Source organism: Mastomys coucha, unplaced genomic scaffold, assembly GCF_008632895.1.
Source record: "Mastomys coucha isolate ucsf_1 unplaced genomic scaffold, UCSF_Mcou_1 pScaffold5, whole genome shotgun sequence".
Classification (NCBI taxonomy): domain Eukaryota; kingdom Metazoa; phylum Chordata; class Mammalia; order Rodentia; family Muridae; genus Mastomys; species Mastomys coucha.
In genome coordinates this window covers 13,053,624-13,074,201 of record NW_022196911.1, presented here as the reverse complement: position 1 = coordinate 13,074,201, position 20,578 = coordinate 13,053,624, and the positions used below count along the sequence as shown (strand labels likewise).

The following is a 20,578-nucleotide window of genomic DNA, read 5'->3' as shown; positions in this document are numbered from 1 at the left end:
AACTCCAAGCAGACATTCCACCAGCACATGCAGGTGGTCTGCTGAGCCTTCAGATTGGCATGGAGAGCAGCAGAGGTCTTGGACAGAGGCTCATGTCCTGCCCCTCCTATTAGCTCACGGGTCCTCTGAGCTCCAGCTCTCTAGCCCAAAACCCAAGGCACTCACCCAGTGAGTAAACCTTGCTGCTCTACGCGCCACTGAAGTCTCTCCATCTCCCTTCTGGTCTCCCTCCCAACTGCCCAAACACGAGTCAATCCAGAGTCATAGCAGCCCTTACTAGTGGCTTCCTGACGTCAAGCATGTAGGCTTGGTCCTGTGGTAGATCATATCCTCTGCAACAGAACAGTTTCTGTAAAAGCAGGTGACCTGTTTTGATTCCTGAGGCTGATGGGTCTTCTAACCCCCTTTAGGATCTGAACCGATACTTCTCCTTAATAACCCAGAACTAAAGGGATTTGAAGTCTCTCTACCTTGAGGACTGCCTTCATGCTCTTCACATATCTGTCTCTCCTAATAATCTTCAACCCTACAGCCTCCTGTGGCCATGAGCCTAAAACTCCCCTAATAAAAGAAATCTCCTGAGAGGCAGTTCATCTCAGCTTCCCTTTTTCATGAACTTTATTGTCTCGGGTCTACAAAATGATTCAGATGTGATCAGAGTCACACCAACTCATGAAATGGTGGAGCATTTGCTCACACAGGACTGAGGGGCAGGGCATCCAAGAGGATGATGGGAAATGATTCAGGAGTTCACTGGAGCCAGGACAAGGCGCAGTTTGGAGATCTGAACTGCTCTGTGAGGTCTTCATGCAGCTGCCCCAACAATGCACATGAGTACCCTCTTCTCAACATTGCCCAGGCAGTCCTGACTCAGCCTGAGTACAGGCCTCATCAACCCTCACACGTGTGCCTTCTCTGCCTCTCCACAGCCAACTGAGAGGAGTAACAGATAGATGGAAAGGCATCATCAAATCGGGTGCTAATGACATCCAGCACAGTTAACCAGAGGGCAGAAACCGAGAGAGAAAACAGGTGATATCATCGAATCAGAAACCTACAGGCACCAGCAGAAACCACCTGAGAAGCTGAGGCAGTTGGCTGGTGCTCCCACTTGATGACTTTCTCTCCATGGACGAGCACTCTGCTTCTTGTCCCCTCTGAGGGCATTTTCTTTTTAAGATTATTTATTTTATGTATGTGAGTACACTGTCACTCACTGTCTTCAGATACACCATAAGAGGGCATCGGATCCCATTACAGATGGTTGTGAGCTACCATGTGGAGGATGGGAATTGAACTCAAGACCTCTGGTAGAGCAGTCGATGTTCTTAACCGCTGGGCTATCTCTCCAGCCCCTCTATGGGCATTTTTATAGCATGGTAAACCCTGCTGGAAATGGCCTGTCTCCTAGATGGTCTCAAGGACTCAATGTATTCCATGCCCTTTGCTGCTTGCTGGCTCTCCCTCTCCCACACACCTAGCCCAGGACAGGAGGGGCTCATAGGGACAAGAGTCTACTTTCAACAACTTTTGATAGCTCATGATAGTTTTCCAACATAATTTACATTACAGCAGCAAGCTTGACCCTGTGGCAAGGCAGCTGGTGGTCTCTGTCCTTGGTCACCCTAGGAACACACATGTTCATGTTTCCTGCAGAGACTAATATAAGTTTTATTCACAGTAGTATAAGGTTCCACCTCAGACAACACAGGTACACGATGCATATACCTGTGCTGTTTATCTTCATAAAATCCTGGATGTCCTGAATTCTGGAATACAGAGGGATCCAACAAGATCTATAATGGCACAGCTGTTAACTCCACTGTGTGTCTCTGTATGTGTTTATCTTCTTGTCTGTCTCTGTCTGTCTGTCTGTTTGGCTGTATGTCTGTCTGTCTGTCTCCCTCCCTTTCCTCCCTCATTATTTCAGTAGGAGGAACCTGGAAGCTTTCTGGCGGTGGGAATGGTAATTGGAACTCAATCTGGGTTGCAAGAGCCCACATGTGGACAGAAGAGACGTGGAGTGGGATGTCTCTCCTCTCTCCCACCCCACAGCTATACAAGTTCTAAGTGGGGCTTTGATGTTTTGGGGAGTCTGAAGTGGCCTTCTTGGCCTTCTTTGTCTGGTGGATCTCTTTCTGGAACTTGACCATGCCTCAGAGTTCTGTGTGTTAGCAATGTTACAATCTGCCACTAGAGGGCGATAAGTCCACACCCACAGAGGAGCGCTGGCCTGCTCAGACCCGCTGGTATTTATAGTCTCTCAGAGCCTTTGTTAGCTCTCTCAGACGGGCACTGTGCCAGATAGAGCCACTAGGGGACACTGCCGGCCAACGTTTGCTTCTGGTTCCTTCTACAACCTGGAGAGGTGACTGCTGGCCCTGAGTTCTTAGCGGAACATGGAGTCTGTGCTCTGATGGTGCGTACTGGGAGAAGCTGAGAATCATAAATGTCACAATAGACCTGCACAGGTGAAAAGTATTGAGATGATCAAGGTGTGGTGGCGTCATTGAAACCCAAGGTGTTAATGCTGGTTGTTCCTCGGGTGGGAGGGTTTAGATGCCTTCTTTAATGGGCGAGCTGCTGCGCAAGGACTTCAGGGAAGTTTGGGAGGAGAGTTGTTTAGTTTCTTGTTTTGCTGTTCACTGGGTAACACAGGCTAGCCTTGAACTTCTTTTCTGCCTCGGCCTCCTGAGAACTGGATTAGAGGCATCTGCCAGACCCTGTAATAAATATGTTTACTTGTTAAAACAAACAAAAGAATATTTTTAAGTGTGTGTGTGTGTGTGTGTGTGTGTGTGTGTGTGTGTATGTGTCTGTGTGTGTGCGCGAGCACCCAGGTGCATCAAGGTCAGCCAATTCTCTTTCTTCAACCTTGTTTTTGAGTCAGGATCTATTTTGATTCTGGTGGATTCTCCTGTCTCCACCTTCTTCCATCTTGGTGGCATGCCAGGATTTCAAATGGGTGCTACCACATACAGATTTTTATGTGGGTTCCAAGGATCACACCAGGTTATCAGGCTTGCTGGTGGGCATCTTGACTGATGAGCCATCTCCGCTCCTTGGTCTCGACACTAACCCTACCAAGGTCTGATCATTTGTTACTCTTTTTGGTTTTTTTGAGACGGGATTTCTGTGCGCCACCACTGCCAGGCTTATTTATTTTCTTTTTAAAAAAAAGATTTATTTATATATTTTCTCTATATGAGTACACTGTCACTCTCTTTAGACACACCAGATCCCATTACAGATGGTTGTGGCTCAGGATCTCTGGAGGAGAAGTCAGTGCTCTGAACCACTGAGCCGTCTCTCCAGCCCCCTTATTTATGCATTGTTTCTGCAGATTGATATCCTGGCATCTGCGTCGTAGGACATGTGGAGTAACAAGATGCTTACTTATGGGTACTTTGGTCCCGGGTTTCTCCCCTTTCTTGGTTTGAAAGCTCTCTGATAACATATTGACAGGTATCTTCTCTTTTTTTTAAAAAAAAATTATTTTCATTTTATATATATTGGCATTTTGCCTACATACGTGAGGGTGTCAGATCCCCTGGAACTGAAGTTATAGGCACGTATGAGCTGCCTTGTGGTTGCTGGGAACTGAACTCAGGTCCTCTGGAAGAGCAGCCAGTGCTCTTAACTGTTGAGCCAGCTCTCTAGCCTCTGAACACCATCTTCTTTGAAGAGATTGAAAAGATTTTGGGCTAGCCTTTTTGGACCTCAATCACCACGACACAGTAGTGTCTGTCAGTCCAGACACAGTAGTGTCTGTCAGTCCTGGGATACCCTTCTCCCCTTTGTTTGTTTGCTTCCTTTTTAAACAAAAAAAACAATAAGTCAAGAACACTCAGATTGGTATCTGCAATCCAACCTTGAACAGATTTCCACTTTCTTTTTTGGGTTCCCTTGGTCTATAACAAGAATGACCCCTTACTCAATAGCAGAGGCACCCTGATGAGGGTCAATACGTCATTTGCTTTAAGGTGTCCACCTTACCGTAGCCCCTGCCCATGTGTGCTGTCAGCAGCCTCACCTGGGTCTCCTCACACTTATCCCCTAATCAATTCAGCACTCCATCAAAATGGCTCTGCCCAGCCCTCAGCAGTTCTCATCCTGGAGGAAGTCCAGGCTCCTGATCTACCTATGAGCTTGGCCAGTCCCCGATAAGGCTATCCACTGTGACTCAGTGCGTCAGTGCTCATGTTTGGCAGCCCGCACAGCGCTGTGTGCCGTCTGTGGATGTTGATATCTAAATTACTTAAATTCAATTTCAGTGTTACTTTCATGGCTACCTTACTCACCCTGGGCTTGTGTCCACTGTTGGAGAAGGCATGGATGATAAAAGTTCTGTTCCCAGCCCCCAGGAGGCGGTGTCATGCTCTACCCAATCTCAGGTTCAGGATTTATAGGTCAGGAATGGCTTCAGCAAGTTCCCAGAAGAGGAACAATGGATGAGTACATGTAGCTTTTAAAACTTTCAGAGAGCAGGAAATAGGGCCTCGGGGGCCATATGGCTGTAAAGAACCAATGTTACTTGAGGCTCAGCTTATAGGACTCTGCACTCTGTGAACCACTTAGTTCCCTCAGTAGTCATATCTGCTCCAGCACTCTGACAGAAACACGGTCTCTCTCCAGTGTGAGTAGATGGCATCCCCACATGTGGCTACTGTCCATTTCAGTCCAGGCTCCTCAGAACAGTTCATGGCATGGGGAAAATGGGTCCTTGGAAAAAGTCCCATGTTGATCCCATCTTTGAATATGCACAGTGGTAAAAGCCTCATTGTCCCATGCCTCCACTTACCCCACAGCACTAATGACAGCAGCAAGCCACAGTTGCCCTGCACAGCACAGCCTCTCCTCATAAACTTCAAGGTGCATGCCATTCTTAGCAGGAGCCATGGCTCAGCAGCCTCTCCAAATGGTTTTGGTTGGTGACTTCGATCTTCTAGTTTAGTCACCTGAAAACTGTGACCACATGGACAAGCTGGTGATGGTCATCACTTGCTAGATGCCTGGGGGAGGGGGTGGGTGGGAAGGGGTGGTGAGCAGGGAAGAGGGAGACTGCTCATGAGCAGATCCAAGAGAAAAGTTTAAGTGACTACTGTTGAAGATGTGACCATGTCTCCACCTCCTTCCAAATCTTCTAGTGGAGTCCTGACCCCCAGGGCTGTACTTGGAGATGAGGTCTTCACTGAGGCCATCCAGTCAAGATGAGGCTGTTTGGGGGTGGCCCTTGTTGGCATTCCTTCTAAGCTCTGCCCAACAGTTACCTAGCAACAGCCATGTAGACCTGGCTTGCTATAAAAGGATAAAAGGGAGTGTCTGGCTTCTTCTCTTCCTCTCTGACCCTTTTCTCCTCTCTCTCTCTCTCTCTCTCTCCTTCTCTGTCCCCTCTCTCCCCTCTCTTTCTCTGCCTCTACTCCTGTCTCAACTCCTCTTCCCATGCCCCCAAATAAACTCTATTCTATACTACACCTCTTGTCCTATGGCTGGTACCTCAGAGGGTGGGGCCGGGGGGGGGATGCTCAGCATGGGCAAACTGAGGCACCCCTTCCCACCACACCAAACCACACTGTATGAAACATATCCTTGGCTTTATAAAACACATCAGCCATAACCAAACACAGCCAGTGTCTTTATTAAGAGGGAAGGTTTGGGGGTCTGAGGAGCTGACTCATGGGTAAGAGCATGTCAATAATAATATCTACAATAAGAACAATAATATTGTTAATAATAATAAGGGTTGGGTTTGGATCCCAGCACACAGCTGGGTATTCAGTGCACACCTGTAACCCCAGCTCCGAAAGGGGACAGAGACAGGAGCATTCCTGCGGTTTGTCATTCTGTCTAGCGGAAAATAACAGACTTAGGTATAAGGAGAGACCCTGCCTCCTGGAAGTAAGTAGGATGATACAGGGGAACACTCTGTCCCTTTTCTGACTTCCACACATGCTTATAGGCACCCATGCCTGCATACTCAAGTGCACATATACACACACACAATAAATAAATATTTCGATTTTTAAAGGAAGTTTGGATGCAGAGACAGCTTATACAAAGGGCAATGCTGTGTAGAGTCAGGAAGACACCATTTGGAAGCCAAAGGAAGGGCCTTTGGAGGACCAACCCTGCTGTTCTTAATGGTTTGACTCTGAAATGTCCTTGACAGCTTCCTGGTTTGTTCCCAGTCATCAGTGCTGTTCCTAAAAGCTAGAAGCCTTTAGGAAGTGGGGCCTGTCTGGCTAAAGCCGGTGACATGAGGCAGGACTTTAGTGACACCTATCCTGTCTTGCTCTTTCTGGGTCGGACATGACATGAGCCACCTCACTTCACCCTCCTGTCTCTATGAACGTACCCCTCAACTTTGCCTTCCCTGCCATGACAGACTGACCCATTAGCTAAAATAAGCCGTCCCTCCTTGTTTTTCCTGGATATGAGAAAAGTAAGTAATATTCCAGCTGACATCTTGACCGCAGACTTCCAGACTCCCCAACTGTGAGAAATGTATCTATTTAAGCCATCCACTCATGGGAGTTTGTTGTAACAACCCTAGAAATCTCTCATACGGCTACCATACATGGTCCTCATTTCCCCAAGTAGGTCCCAGGGCCCACTGGTATTCCCAACTGATCCAGTGTCTTGCCCTGTATTCCTTTTCCTATCTGTCACTTGACCTGTTTGAGAGTTGTGTTGGCTTTCTGTGACTGTGACAAAATAACAGAAATTGTTATTTTAAAGGCGGTGATACATGCCTTTAGTCCCAGCAGAGGCAGGCAGATCTCTGTGTGTTCGAGGCTGGCATGGTCTACGGAGCATGTTGCAAGACAGCCAGGGTTACACCAAGAAACCCTTTCTGGAAAAACCAAACTAAAACAAAACAAAACAAAACAAAACAAAAACAAACAAAACCCCCAAACCTGGAAAGGTTCCATTGCAGAGGATCTAGTCTATAGCTGACTGGTCTCATTGCTTTGAGCATAGCACATGATAGAACATGATAGCGGGTTTATACGGTACAAGAAGCTCAGAGTTAAAACACGAGGAAGAGAATGTCTGTGAATCTCATAATCCTCTTTCAGGGTATGCCTCCAATAACCTCCCATCTCCAACCCACTCCATAGCCTCTCCCACAGCTCCAAGCTAAGGACTAAAAACCTTTAGTATGTTTCAGCCTTTGGGAAAATTCCAGATCCCTAAGACCACAGAAACTTTCTTTGTGATTTCCCCGTTTCCTGTTCATGCCTTTGTAGATGCCTTTGATAGTAATTTGCTCCCAGGCAAGGCAGTTCAGGGAGAGCCCTTGACCCACTTCCCCTGTAGAGGAGCCCAGGAGCCCATAGGTCAGTACCTCGGGATGTGCACTGTGCAGAGCTGGCTACAAATCAGGCTTCCTTGTTAGAGAGAGGCCTCAGGGAAAGGCCAGTGGGCAGGTTCCTCAGGGCACAGGCTGTTTCTCACATCAGGAAGCTGTGCTTGGGGACTTGGCCAGCTGCAAGACAAGATATCCACTCCCACATCATGAGGCACCCCTGCTGGGCACATCCAAATCCACTTGTACTTGCTGCGTTGTGTGAACTGTCAGGCTAGGTCTAAAAGCACAATGACTGTGCTTTCAGAGTCATCTGGGACCTGGGAAAAATCCAGAAGCTGGTTTTCAAAGAAGAGAAAAGGGGAGAGAGTAAGGAGCCGTGGGAGGAATCTACATAATATACGATAAAGATCTGTAGGAAGGGGGGTTTTATGTAAGAGCACCATGCACAATGGGTATACACCATGAGTCTTATTTACTTGCTGAAGGCAATGTGGTATTTTCTGAAGCGTTTGGAGCTGATTGTGGCCTCTGGGACCTAGACCCAAAGAGAGACTTGTAGCAACACTGTCCTGTAGGTACCAGAGTACCTGCCAGCTTGTTCTGTGCTTGCTTGGCCTGCATCCCAGGCTGGAGCCCTCACAGCACATCCCTCCCGCTGGTGAGATGCCTGGCCCTGTGGCCCCCATGGCTTTGCTAGCTACTTAACACCTCCTCCCCCAGCCTCTGAGCACAGTCCCTCACAGTTTGAGCCTCACGGTCTTAAAGAAGCATGTTGACTGTCCTGTCTACCTCTCATGAGTCTCTGTTAGGTCATTCCTCCTCTGGGTTTACAGCAGCGCCTGGGATGGACGCACCCCTCCCCCTTCAGCTTTTCCTGTTTCTGTTGGGGTGTGAACACTGCACAACCCTTATCTAGGTGTTGGCTGCAACACCACCTGGCACCAGTCTTTGGTGCCTGATGGCACTTGTAGGCAGATGGTGAATTGAAAGTGAATGGGGGAGATGAAAAGCTAGATAAGAACCTGCCAGCCAGGCAGTGGTGGTGCACGCCTTTACTCCCAGCACTTGGGAGGCAGAGGCTGGCAGATTTCTGAGTTCGAGGCCAGCCTGGTCTACAGAGTGAGTTCCAGGACAGCCAAGGCTACACAGAGAAACCCTGTCTCGAAAAAACCAAAACCCCCAAAAAAAAGAACCTGCCATACATGGGTCTGATCTGAAGTTAATGTCTTAGGAAAGACTCCTCTGCCTTCTGATCTTGTCTCAATCCCCACAGAGTCTCTGGAAAACCTAATGTAGACACATGGCATCACCTTTGTAGACACATGGCATCAGCTATGTACACACATGGCATCAGCCATGTAGAGGGAAAAACATATGTGCTTGGGCTGGTATCTCAGGCTAAAGCCGCAGCCCTTGTGGGGATGAAATCCTGTCTTAGGTGATTTGGGAAGAAGGGCTGTGACAAGCAGTTACATGGCTTTCTTAGAGCTAAGGAGTCCAAGGGATACAGGCGGGCATAGGCCGCACTCCTTTCTTCACTAGTGGGATGTTGGAAGATGGCTGCTGTCTGCCGGCTTCCCCCTGGACAACTGATGAGCACACAGCAAATATTAGCTTGCAGATAAGCTGCTCTGGTCGGCAGAGCTGCCGTCCACGTGGAAGTGACTTTGAAGTTGAGTAAGCAAGGCTAACCCAGTCAGACTTCGACCTGTTTTCTGAGCGAGAACAGGCTAAGACCGCCACGCTCCCATGTGCGTGGCTCACTGTGGATGGTGCCTGTGCTCCTCTAAGTTCAGCTTCCAGGTACGGGGTCAGCTAGCTGACCTACATCACACTGACTGAGTCCAGCTGACAAATGGAGGAGTCCTTGATTTTGTTACCCACTGAGGCTGAGTCCTCAGAACACAAGGTGGCCTGTGGCTTCCCGCTAAAGAGGTACAGGCGCAATGCTGTCTTGAACAATGCAAAAAGGCTTCAACTAAGGCAAACCTGATCAAGGAGAGGAAGATACAATCACTATGATAAGGAAATATTCCCGGAGAATTCCAGGAGTGATGGAGCATGCCTATAATCCCTGTACTGGCAATAGGAGACAGGAGGATCAGAGCTGGAAGCCAGACTGTGCCAAGACCAGCATGCTCTGCCTGGTGCCCTGCAGAGTGGAGGCTGAAGCCTCTGGTTAAGACAGCACCGCAGGGGAGGGAGCCTAGCCTCTAGGACTCTGGAGTGTGGGTAGGTTCCTTTGCATATGGCTTGGAGCATCAACATCCCAAACACTCCTAAGCTAGCTATGCCACTTAAATCTGAAGTGGATAATGGAGACTCAGGTGTATGCTGCTGGGTCTCTGGCATGGAGAGAAACCTTGCTGAAGACAGCCTAATGGAGCACAGACACTGGGACCTTCCAGCATGTCAGCTACAGGTGGACAGACTGATTCTGTCCCAACAGAGGTGTCATGCTGTGTTGACACCCGAAACCCCACAGTGAGGATACAGGCTATAGGAATAGCATCTCTGGAGGCCAATGCTGACTGGCAGCTGTGCTGGGAGCCATGGGGGAAATGTGGCCATTGTGCTGGTTAATGAGTTTTGATGTGGGTCACCAGAGAAGACCATTGGGAAGACTAATAGAAAGTATTAGTCAACAACCACACTGGGTGTTCGGGTCCCAATGTAGCACCAAGCCTTTCTCAGGGTGAGCTTTTAAGCATGAAACCATGTTCTGGGTTGACATACTTCAGCTAACAAGAACAGTTTCCAGAAGCAGAACTACCTTGCCAAAAAGCAAGGAAGACACGTTCCCAGAACTATGGACTTTGATGGACTAGGTCTTTGCGTTCATTTTGGCAGGTGGTGCTGTCTGCATGCTGAGTTCTATGGCCTGAATGGTGCTTCCATCATGGACTCCATAGTGCTGAGGCCTGGGGCCCTGTTACAGTTTCAATAGAGCCCCATAAGGATTTACTCTGAGTCCAATTCTAGAAATTCTGCAATAAAATGTTTGACAAATATAAGAAATAAAAGGTGACCATGGTAGTGATATTTGCTTACCAAATCCCCAAACACAAGAAAGGCTGAACAGGTGGTACAAGGTGTCCTGAGAAAACTCATTTAGGACCAAGTTAGCTATGAGGATGCTTTTGCCACTAAGACTGCTGGGATATAAGTCAGTAAGAGCAACTTCACACACCTTAGCATGAGCACAGGTTGTAATTGTGGTAGACAACACTATGCACATTAGACCCTAAAACCACTCCCCAGATTGAAGAGCTGGTCTTCAGCTGCGTAATAATCCGTGGATTTCATGTTACTGCAACTGGGTTGACGTGAGAGTAGATGAACCAAGCAAGATGTGATGGTACAGGCCTGTGATCCTGGCACTAGGGAAGCAGGCCCAGGGGTCATGAGTTCCAGGCCAGTTTGGACTAAGTGGTGAGAAGTGAAACCCTGTGGAGAGGGAGAAGAGGAGGGGAGGAGAAGGAGAGGAAGGGAGAGAGATGGGTAGGAGGGAAGAGAAGGTAAGAAATGACCTGAAGTGTTGTGATTTTAAAACTGTCATGTTTGTTTCAAAGCAAATCAATTCTCCTGAAGAAGGTGAGCCCACTTTGTAAATATGCCTGCACCTGATGCTTTTATGGCTAGGTTCAGTTCTGGAAAACTTTTCAGTTTGACTACGTGACTATTCTCCGAAGAGTACATTTTATGAAATTCAAATACAGATCAAGTTTTGTCAGTTAAAATTTAGCATCTGGTCGGGCAGTGATGGCGCACGCCTTTAATCTCAGCACTTGGGAGGCAGAGGCAGGCAGATTTCTGAGTTCGAGGCCAGCCTGGTCTATAGAGTGAGTTTCAGGACAGCCAGGGCTATGCAGAGAAACCCTGTCTCAGGGGAAAAAAAAAGATCTAGCATCTGAATTGAATCATATATGTAAAATATAGGACAAAAAGGAAATAAAATTCAATAATGATTGCTGAGGGGCCTCTCCTTGTAGTGTGGTTTTCAGCTCCCTGGTGTAATGAGCATCTGCACCATCCTGTGCTTGTTGGCTCTGCTTTGGAGAAAGTTCTTCTCATACCTCCGGCTTATTATTTAACAGGTTGTCATTTTCTTGGGGATCTTGAGCTCCTTGTGCATTCTAGATAGGAATCCTTTAGCAGAGAGACGACCTGAAAACACTCTCTCCCATCCTACAGTCTTGGTATTCTTCCTTTCGAGGATTAGGAATTCACAGAATTTCATGTTAGTGCTTCAACATCTATTATAAATTTTTTTTTCAATATTCACATTCTCCTGTGTACGGCCACTGGGAGCCCCTAAAAGATGGCTTCCTGCTTGCTCTGTTGCTATTGGTAGACTTCCAGTCAGCATGCTGAGCAGGTTGGGGGGAATGTCTTGACAGCCACAGACCCTGCTCCTGCTGGCTGTAGCCAGGAGGCTCTGCTTCCTCATGGAAGCTCTGGAGGCAGAGACATGTCACTTTGCTGTTGATCTGGCTTCCTGGAACTTGTTTGTCACCTGCATGGAAACAGGAGATTGTGCAAGAGAAGCATACATGCAGACCAGGACAAACAGCGAGAGGAGCCACAGCCCCAACCTTCTCCAAGGTCAGAAATCACCAGGGGTACCATCTGGAGCCCTTTGCCCTGCAAGAGGGCAGTGTCTGAGGGCTGCGACCCAGCTTATTAACCAGAGGAGGATAGCAGGTAGAGTGGCCTGGGGAACCAGTGGCCTGGTTCCTTAAAGAGGAGGGTAGGGGCTGGAAGGGTATTGTGACAACACCAAGCCCTCATTCCTTTTCTGAGAACCAAACTGGGTCCCAATTCACAGTAAGCCCATGCTCCAGCATTGGTTTTTCCAGTTGCCATGGATGTTATCCCTTTGTATTTTCTTAAGAATTCAATAACCCATAGGGTCTAACATAAGACTTACTGTATCCATTTTATAGATTATGAAAGTGAGGCCCTGTAGGATTTAATGGCTTCTACCTGTGGGCAATTCTGAGCATTCCAGGGTGCCCCAATTCAGAAAGCTCAAGTGGTCAAGTCAGGATCACCAACCTTAACCTGTGAGAAGTTCTCTGCAGACTGGCTCTGGGGCTAAAGGACTTTGGATGCAGACTGCTCTCAGACCCTCAGTTCACCGAGTCTTGTGAAAGCTCAGACTACTTCACTAACAAACACTCTGACGCAAGCAGGCTTCTTACTTACATGACCAGGAAGCTCCCCTTTCCTCCTGAGCTCCTAAGGACGTGGGCTGTGTCTGTGTAGGAACTAAAGTGGACTCTGGGGCTTGGATGAGAGACCTGCACTGTGCCATGCATGATCTAGTCTCCCTGAGTTTTCAGTGGGAGACTTTAAGCATTTACTGACCAGTACTGTAGTACTCCATAGTGGCTGTAGATGGGAGGTGTTTAGGGGTTTGGGTCTCTCTGCCATTCATTCACCAGGGAGCCACAAAGTTGCCTGCCTGAGAGACCCTTCTTTTGTGATTTGTCTGTGGGGTGAGAACCAGAACCTGGGACAGAGACAGAGAAGGAAGGCAAGTGCTTGTGTGTGATAATTCATCAGGGCACAAGCAACTTACCGCCCCCATTTTATGTGGTTTTATTTTCTAGTCTGGGATCCTTCAAGGTCACCCTTTGCTCCATGAATTAAGTGTTCTAATGGGCTAAGCAGATGGTTTGCAGCAGAAATATAAGAGCTGAAGAGAGCAGAAACAAAAAGGACACTGGTCGTTTCACAGTTACTTTCCTTTTGAGACACGAACACAGGACATAGCAATGAGAAAGGTAATACCTCGGGCCCTAAGTGCTATCTCAGCACTATGCAAGGTTCACTTTTTGAGACAGGATCTATTATGTAACCCTGACTGGTCCAAAGTTATACAGACCAGACTGACCTCAGTTTTAGAGCTCTGTCTGATTCTGCATTCCCAGTACTGGGGTGTACCATGAGACCTGGATAAAAACATTTTTAACAAGATAGGAAAATGTTTTCAGGCCCTGACACAAAGAGCTGATGAGTATTTGAGGTGACAGATGAGCCAGTGATCCTGATCTGGTCATTTTTTTTTTATTAGATATTTTCTTTATTTACATGTAAATTTCTCCTTTCCCAGTTTTCCCTCCAAAAAACAAAGAAACAAACAAAAACAAACCCCTGTTGCCTCCCCCCTCCCCATGCCTGCCACCCCACCCTCTCCCACTTATTGGCCCTGGCATTCCCCTACATTGGGGCACAGAACCTTCACAGGGCTGAGGTCCTCTCCTCCTATAGATGATCGAACTTGCAATCCTCTACTATACACATGCTGCTTGAACAATCAGACCCCTCCATGTGCAGACCTTGGTTAATGGTTGAGACCCTGGGAGCTCTGAGGGTACTAGTTAGTTCATATTGTTGTTTGTCCTAAGGGGCTGCAAACCCCTCAGCTCCATTGGTCTTTTCTCTAACTCCTTCACTGGGGACCCTGTACTCAGCTCAATGGATGGCTGTGAGCCTCTACATCTGTGTTAGTCAGATACTGTCAGAACCTCTCAGGAGATAGCTATATTTAGGCTGGCTTGACCTTCCTTCAGTCTCTGCTCCATAGTTAATCTCTGCAACTCCTTCCGTGGGTATTTGGTTCCCCCTTTTAAGAAGGAATGAAATGCCCACCTTTTGGTCTTCCTTCTTCTTGAGTTCCTTGTGGTTTGTGAGTTGTTCTTCCTGTATTCCAAACTTCTGGGCTAATAACCACTTATCAGAGAGTGCATACTGTGTTTGTTCTTTTGTGATTGGGTTACCTCACTCAGGATGATATTCTCCAGATCTGATCTGGTCATTAAACACCAGATACACATACTGAGATACTGAGGATGGGGTGCAGCTTATGATAAAGTATATATTTACCATGCACAGGGTCCTGGGTTCAAGCCCAGCAACTGTCAGTCTAAGAGCCCTTGCAGAGGAGTCTCCTCACCAGTCAGTCCTATAATAGTTTAGTTTTACTTAAGAAGCCATGGCATTTGGTTACAGCCATGTTCTGAGTTGTCATGATGGGGAAAAATATGCATGGTGCTGGTGAGCACATAGGAGCTCTTCATAATGTCACTAGTGACAGAGGCCTAGCTGGGGTGACTCAGTAGGTAGAGTGCTTGCTAGGGATGGACAAAATTCTAGGTTTAGTTCTCAGCACTGCATAAACTAGGCATGGTAGTGCATGTCTGTGGTTCAGGACTTGGGATATAAAGACAGTAGTCTCAAAAGATCAAGGTCGACTTAGGTTACACAGCTGGATGTCAGCCCAAGACCCTGTCTCAAAAACACTACTACTAACCAAGGACCTTTTCTTCCTAGTCTGTATATTCCTGACCCCATCACACCATGGGGCAGAAGGTGTTATCATAGGTTTGTAGTATTGTATGTCCATGTACTTTCACAGGGTAGAGAAAAATGCATGTGGTTCTATCAACGCTTGTCAACAATATTCATTCTAAAAGGTGTCTTCTGTCCTTAATGTCACTAAGTGCTTGTCTTCTACTCTTTAATGTTAAATTGGTGCAATCCTATGCACAGATCAGGAAGGTCCCTGGGGTCCATCTGTTGAGAGCTTGGACCCTGACTTTCTGCTATGGGGTTAGTAGAATCTTTAAGGGGTGAGACCTAGTTAGAAGGAAGTTAGGTCAGTGCTGGGGGTTTTAGAATTGCCTTCCTGGGGAGACATAAACTAGGTCTACTTCTCCTTATAAGGCCACAAAGACAATACAAGTAGAATTCCACTGAAGTCCAACCTTGGGAACCAATGAGTTTGTTGGGCTTAGGAAGCATGGGTGAGTGTGGGAGACCCCAAACCAGTGTCAGTGAATGACGGCTTTCCCACGGTGGCATAGACAGGGGTCCTCCTTCACTTACCTTTCTCCAGACATCCCCTTCTCCAAGGCCTGGAGAGCAAGTCCAGTTAAGGCAGAATGGCACACAAATGGCTACAAGATACAAGAAAGAGCAGTTGGAGTCTCTGATGATTCTCTATTGGCCCTCTTTACCCCATCCTCCCTGAAGGCAATGTAAACAGTCAAGCCCACTAGTGATGTTTTGCAAGCAGACACAGCTGCGATGAAACACCAGGACAGGGTTTCAGAAAAGGGTTTATTTGGCTTATACTTCCACATCACTGTTCATCATCAAAAGAAGTCAGATAGGAATTCAAACAGGTCAGGAGCTGATGAGGTTTGGTCTTTTGCTATGTATTTTAATGCTAAATACTAGTCTCCAAGGCCTGGTGCCCACAAGGATGAGAGAATTCCCATGTAGACTCAAGTGATCTTGGCCCCCAAGTTATCCCTGATTGATGAATAAAGATGCCTACACCCTATAGCTGGGGAGAATTGAGATAGGCAGGGCTTGGAGTTCCTGGGCTTGGGTCTGAGGAGAACCATGAGGAGGAGAGAAGGAAGACGCTGTGAGTTAGGTGAATCATAAAAGAAGGGTTGGCCAATTGAAGTTAAGGGCAGGCCAGATGAAACATGGTGAATTATAATTCCAGGTTATTAATGGGGAAATAAATTCTAATAGCTTAGAGAGTAGATATCTGCCCAGCTCTAGTGCTGATTAATGCTTATTATAATAATAAAAGTTGTATGGAATCATTCCATTCTGATGTAGAGGCCATGGAGGGGTGCTACTTACTAGTTTGCTCAGAATGGCTTGCTCAGCCTACTTTCTTACAAAACCCAGGACAAGCCTAGGGATGGTGACACCCACAATGGCCCACCATCAACAACTACTTAAGAAAATGCCCTGCAGGCAAGGAGTGCTTACAGCCCAATCTTTTTTTTGTTTGTTTGTTTTTCGAGACAGGTTTCTCTGTGTATCCCTGGCTGTCCTAAAGCTCACTCTGTAGACCAGGCTGGCCTTGAACTCAGAAATCCACCTGCCTCTGCCTCCCAAGTGCTGGGATTAAAGGCGTGTACCACCACCGCCTGGCTACAGCCCAATCTTAAAGAGGGATTTTCTTTCTTTCTTTCTTTCTTTCTTTCTTTCTTTCTTTCTTTCTTTCTTTCAAGATTTATTTATTTATTTTATGTATATCAGTACACTGTAGCTGTACAGATGGTTGTGAGCAACCATGTGGTTGCTGGGATTTCAACTCAAGGCCTTCAGAAGAGCAGTCAGTGCTCTTAACCGCTGAGTCATCTCTCCAGCCCAAGAGGCATTTTCTTAATTGAGGTTCCCATCTCAGACTTCAGCTTGTGTCAAGTTGACATAAAGCGATCCTGCACAGACTCTCAGACATACTTTTTGTGTGAGCTTACAGCACCAGGCATGAATTTCCCTGAGACACAATCCTTAAGACCAATCAGAAAGTCGGCTGTGCCCGTGAAACTTCATGCTGCTACTACCTGCCATCTCTCGCCTGGCACTCTCATAGTGTAGCATGCAGGGTCCACAGCTGAGTAGAACTTTGGACCACAACTCTTCCAGCAGTCTTCAGCACACCTTTTCAGCACTCCGAGAACTAGTCAGCAGACAGGGAACACTGCTAGTTCAGTCCCAGCTTCACATCTCCAAGTCTTACAGCCAAGGTGTGTGGTGTCTTCAGGAACTGGGCTTCACTGTCTAACTCTGGCAAGCAATCAGCAGCAGTGGCAACAGCCTTTGCCAGTTTTGGAATATCTAGGGCCTCCTAGGGTCAATAGCTCACAGGGAGGTAACCCACATGGCTCTGGGAGCATCTCTTTCCACCCACAACTGGCACCTTCACTCATGCTTTAACCAGGGTATTGACATGTGTAGGCACAGGCTACTGCACAACTTTCTTTTGGTCACAGTGGGTATCATTACTCAGACATAAAGCTTCCTAGAATTTCACAGCTGTGCCTGACCCATCCTTGCACCTTAGTCTCTCAAATGTTTCTAAATCTAGAAGACACTCAGAAGCATTATTTTATCCATACAATGAAGCACTTATTGACTGATTGATTGACTGATAGAGCCTCACTACGAAGCTCTAGCTGTCCTAGAATGCACTAGGTAGACCAGGCTGGTGTCAAGCTCAGAGATCTGCCTCTTGAGTTCTGGGATTGGAGGGGTTCACCACCATGCCCAGATGACAATGAAACATCCTTTTAACAGAAGGTGGACAAGAGGACTGTCACAAGTTCCAGGTCAGCCAGAGTTACACAGTAAGAAAAGAAAATTACTTTTCTCCATCTCATGTCCCTTCAGGGGTAGCCACTGACAATGTTGTCCCAATATCTTTGTATACAAAGACATCCCTGAGCACAAATGAGTAGCATACTTTACACAACAGTCCACACATTTTTTTCCTGTAAATAAATACTTTAATTACTTAACACCAGAACATAAAAAATTTTTCTTGGCTACCCACTATCTAAACCAGACTGGCCTCAGAACTCATAGAGGTCTGCCTGCCTCTGCCTCCCACCTGTTAGGACTAAAAGTGTACACTACCAGGCCTGGTTTACCACTAATTTACAGTTATTTAAGACAGGATGTCAGGTAGCCCAGGCCAGTCTTGAACTCCTGGTCCTCTTTTCTCCATCTCTCGCTTGCTGAGTTACACAACTCCACACAAGCTGGAACTCCTCGAGGACTGTTTCCATCCTAAAACAAGGTGCACAAACTAGCCTATCCAGGGACAGCTCTAGAAGTGCTGGATCAAAGGGAATGCCCATTATTAATATTTATACATTCCCTTGAGAGCTTGGTTTAACTTCCTATGTCTCTGCCAGTGTATTCCAGAGTCCATATTCCCCATATTCCCCAGAGGCATTCTAAATTACTCAATTTTCCATGATTTTAGGTATAATCCCCAATATGTACTTTTGTTATTGTTGCTGTTTGTTTTTTTAATTTTGTTTGAGTTTGTTTTTTTAATTTTGTTTGAGACAGGGTTTCTCTGAGTAGCCAGGGCTACAGAACTAGCTCTATAGACAAGGCTGGCCTTGAACTCAAATCCTCCTGCCTCTGCTTCTGCCGTGCTGGGATCAAAGTCCGAAGCCCAGCTTCAAGTTCAGTTTTTTGTAAGGGAGAGAGAGAGTCCCCTCTACTCTCCGAAGGTTGTTAGAATAAACCGGCAAAAATTAAATCTGAGAAAAGCTGCACTTATTTTACTATATGCATAAAGGGAAAACCACAGAGATCACCATTCCTTTCACAACATTCACCCCAACCCCCACCCTGAGCACTCAGTGGTGACCTTGAACTTCCCACCACCCCGCCTGGTTTCTGGCAGTGCTGGGGATGGAACACAGCCAGGGCTTCCGGAACAAACCTGGAAAGAACGCTACAGTCCCAGCCCTACAGAACCTTCCCTATTAGGGGGACGTCCTCTGTCTTCAGACTGCTTTTGGTAAACAAAGACTGACATTTGCACAAACTCTGGGGACAGGCCTTAGCGAGCCTACTCAGGTGGGGCTGGGAGCGGCCTTGGCTTCTGAGTGAGGATTGAAGACAGCTGTGTACTTCAAGCGATCCGGTTTAAAGCGGAGGGGATTCTACCACCTTTCCCTTCCTTAGGGGTGGTGGCGGTGACTGGAAATGTAGCCAGCCCCTTCTCATTACCTCCAGCTCAACTCTGCAGAAGGGCTCCCGCCATGTCTGGGGCGTGGCTCTGAGCCTGTGCGGGCGTCCAGGCCAAAGCTCCTGCAGTATGCTCGCTCCGGGACTTACGTAACCTGTGCTTTCCGCACGTGGGCAGACACACTTCTGGAGACTGAGGCCCCTAGCTATTTTTAACTGCCTCCCCCCACACCCCTGCACTCCGTGACTCCATCCCAAGCCGGTCGCCGCCGGTTTGCAGGATCTCACTGCAAAGGGATCGGCGCGGGGTGATAAGAGCCCGACCTGCCCACTGCGCCCTGCAGAGACCCTGGGGCAGTAGAGTGTCACCCTAGCGGTCGCTAGCAACTGCCAGCCAGCCGTCCAGGCCGCCGGGCCCTTTTACGACGGCAGCCCCGCGGCGCGCACCGCCCCTTGGGCAAGCGGAGGTGGGTGTGTCGACCGCATCAGCCAATCCCGGACGCGCGCTGCGGCCTAGAGCGTTCTCATTGGTGGAGCGCCGAGCGGCCGTAAGGCTTCTCCGAGTGTCGTGAGGAGGGCGCTGGGGTGAGAGCGCGGAGGGCCTCCGCTGGGTCGGCAGTGTCATCTGTCTAGGTAGTGGCTTCTCTGCCTACGGCACGATCATGGCTGGAGCGCTGGTACGCAAAGCGGCAGAGTATGTCCGGAGCAAGGACTTCCGAGACTATCTCATGAGGTGAGCGTCCGAGTAGGCCGTTGGGGGAGCCGCCCGCCGCGGGATAGCCCTGCGGCACCGTACCAAGGTGGGAGAGCCGCGCACGGGCGGAGCGCGCTCCTACCGGTGCCCGAGGGGACGCCGCCGCTCCCGAGGGTACTGCAAGTGACCGAGGGGACGGCGCGCCCTCGGGACGCAGCTTCCACCCGTGACCGAGGGAGGGTACAGCGCTCACGGTCAAGGCGACCTAGGGAATGGCAGGTGACAGGGAACAGAGCTCCAGTCCGGCGAACTGGAAGGCACGGTGTAACTGGGAACGCCGCTCCCACCGGTGCCCGAGGGGACGGCAGGTGACCGAGGGGACAGCGCTCCGGGGCAGGACGACCTAGGGAATGTCAGGTGACAGGGAACAGAGCTCCAGTCCTTGATGGAAAGACGCGGTGTGACCGCGGGGACGCCCCTCCGGCTCTTGACCCGGCGAACATCGCTCCTGGGCAGGCAGGCAGGATGCCCTTAAGTGAGTGGGTTGATGTGGGGACGCCGGGTGCTACCATTCCCCTCCTCGTCTCCCTAGTCGTCACGGGCCCGGGACTTGGCGGGAGCGGTGCTGGAATGTGCCCGGAGCCAGGTAATGGGAGCTAGAATTCGCAGCACCGAGGTCGGTTTTTTTCCGTTTGACCGTGCTTGGGGGGAGGGGGACGGGGCTGCCAGTGTTGGTTAGTCACAGCCACGCAGTGCGTCTGAGAACGGGCTTTTATTTGCAAAGTGTGTGTCCCGAGGGCTTGACATTGAGAGACTGAAGAAGCACTTTCCAGAATTCATTTTCAATTATAATCTCCCGGTTATATTCTATTTTAAGTATCTCACAACATTTAGAAACAGATTACAACATTTCCAAGCATAGTTTTGTTTTCTTGTGATTTTTTTAAAGTTAGATAAGTGGAGGGCTGCTTTTTAATTTTCTTTTCAATAGTCAATACTGAGCGTGGGCAGTGGTGGCACAAGTCTTTAATCCAGCACGGGGGGGGGGG

The 20,578-nt window shown here is 48.3% G+C and overlaps 1 protein-coding gene and 1 long non-coding RNA gene across 5 annotated transcripts in view; one reads left to right on the top strand and one right to left on the bottom strand.

Annotated features, from left to right (window-relative positions):
• Window positions 1-1,646: 1,646 nt before the first annotated feature.
• Window positions 1,647-20,159, bottom strand: LOC116077259. 3 transcript variants are annotated; one of them, XR_004113196.1, is made up of 6 exons: window positions 18,878-20,159; window positions 15,206-15,276; window positions 11,389-11,828; window positions 7,349-7,647; window positions 4,802-5,012; window positions 1,647-2,723 (listed from the first exon to the last, which is right to left on the bottom strand). It is a non-coding gene; the product is annotated as an uncharacterized LOC116077259 (long non-coding RNA). The 3 variants fall into 3 exon arrangements; XR_004113194.1 differs by having other exon boundaries at window positions 4,802-4,965; window positions 18,878-20,154; XR_004113195.1 differs by having other exon boundaries at window positions 4,802-4,965; window positions 7,349-7,489; window positions 18,878-20,150.
• The window catches only part of Mpc1 (mitochondrial pyruvate carrier 1), a 13,936-nt gene continuing 12,738 nt past the window's right edge, over window positions 19,381-20,578 (top strand). The window contains exon 1 of one of the 2 annotated variants that reach the window (XM_031351658.1): window positions 19,381-19,568. In XM_031351658.1, the coding sequence (XP_031207518.1) occupies window positions 19,498-19,568 (71 nt within the window). In that variant the 5' untranslated portion in view covers window positions 19,381-19,497. The remainder of the gene's footprint in view (window positions 19,569-20,578) is intronic. The other variant, XM_031351659.1, reaches the window with a different exon arrangement.